The 679-nt window shown below is 36.8% G+C and overlaps 1 protein-coding gene across 3 annotated transcripts in view; it reads left to right on the top strand.

Annotated features, from left to right (window-relative positions):
* LOC107635614 (protein NSP-INTERACTING KINASE 1-like) overlaps positions 1 to 624 on the top strand; it is a 3,166-nt gene extending 2,542 nt beyond the window's left edge. For all 3 annotated transcript variants that reach the window (XM_016339133.2, XM_021122220.1, XM_016339132.2), the window contains one exon: positions 299 to 624. In XM_016339133.2, coding sequence (XP_016194619.1) covers positions 299 to 522 — 224 coding nt within the window. In that variant the 3' untranslated portion in view covers positions 523 to 624. The remainder of the gene's footprint in view (positions 1 to 298) is intronic.

A 679-nucleotide genomic window follows, 5' to 3' on the forward strand; every position in this document is an offset into this window, starting at 1 on the left:
AGAAGAAAATTATTTGATAGAAAATATATATATATATTAAAATTTGCATTAAAATAATGTTACCTTTCCAAGAGGGGAGGGGTTCGAACCCTAGTTTTAACATTTTGTTAAAATTTAACCCCTAACCAGTTCGCACCGGTTTTCAATCTTATGCGATCCAAATATCGGAGCGGATCGGTAGAGGGTCCGGTTCACCGGTTTTCTGGTTGAACCGGCCAGTCCGGTCCGATTTTGATAACACTGCTGACATCAATATAAATGAATGACAAGAAGCTCAATGTATGACTACTGTATGCAGGTGATGAGGGAGGATATAGTAGAGGAGCAAGAGCTGCTTTTGGCAAGAATCCAAGTGGAGCACCTTATTATGTTGGAATAAGTGATCTATCCACAGGAAGAAGAAGAAGAGGAAGAGGAGGAGTAAAACCCCCACCTCCACCTCCTCTTCCTAGTGCTGTTGGCTCCTCCTACAAAAGCTTGCATAAACTCCTTCTTCTCTGTTATGTAGTATTAACATTGTAATTAGAAAAGTTGATATACGAGTAAGAGAAGAGATTGGGAGGAGTAATCAAATCCTATGTATATACTCTTGTTAGTACTATATATATACACTCTTTTGTTATATTCATTTAATTGTTCTCTCGTTTAAATTCATGTTATATGTATTAAAAAATAACTA

This window comes from Arachis ipaensis, chromosome B04 (assembly GCF_000816755.2).
Source record: "Arachis ipaensis cultivar K30076 chromosome B04, Araip1.1, whole genome shotgun sequence".
In the NCBI taxonomy this organism is placed as follows: Eukaryota; Viridiplantae; Streptophyta; class Magnoliopsida; order Fabales; family Fabaceae; genus Arachis; species Arachis ipaensis.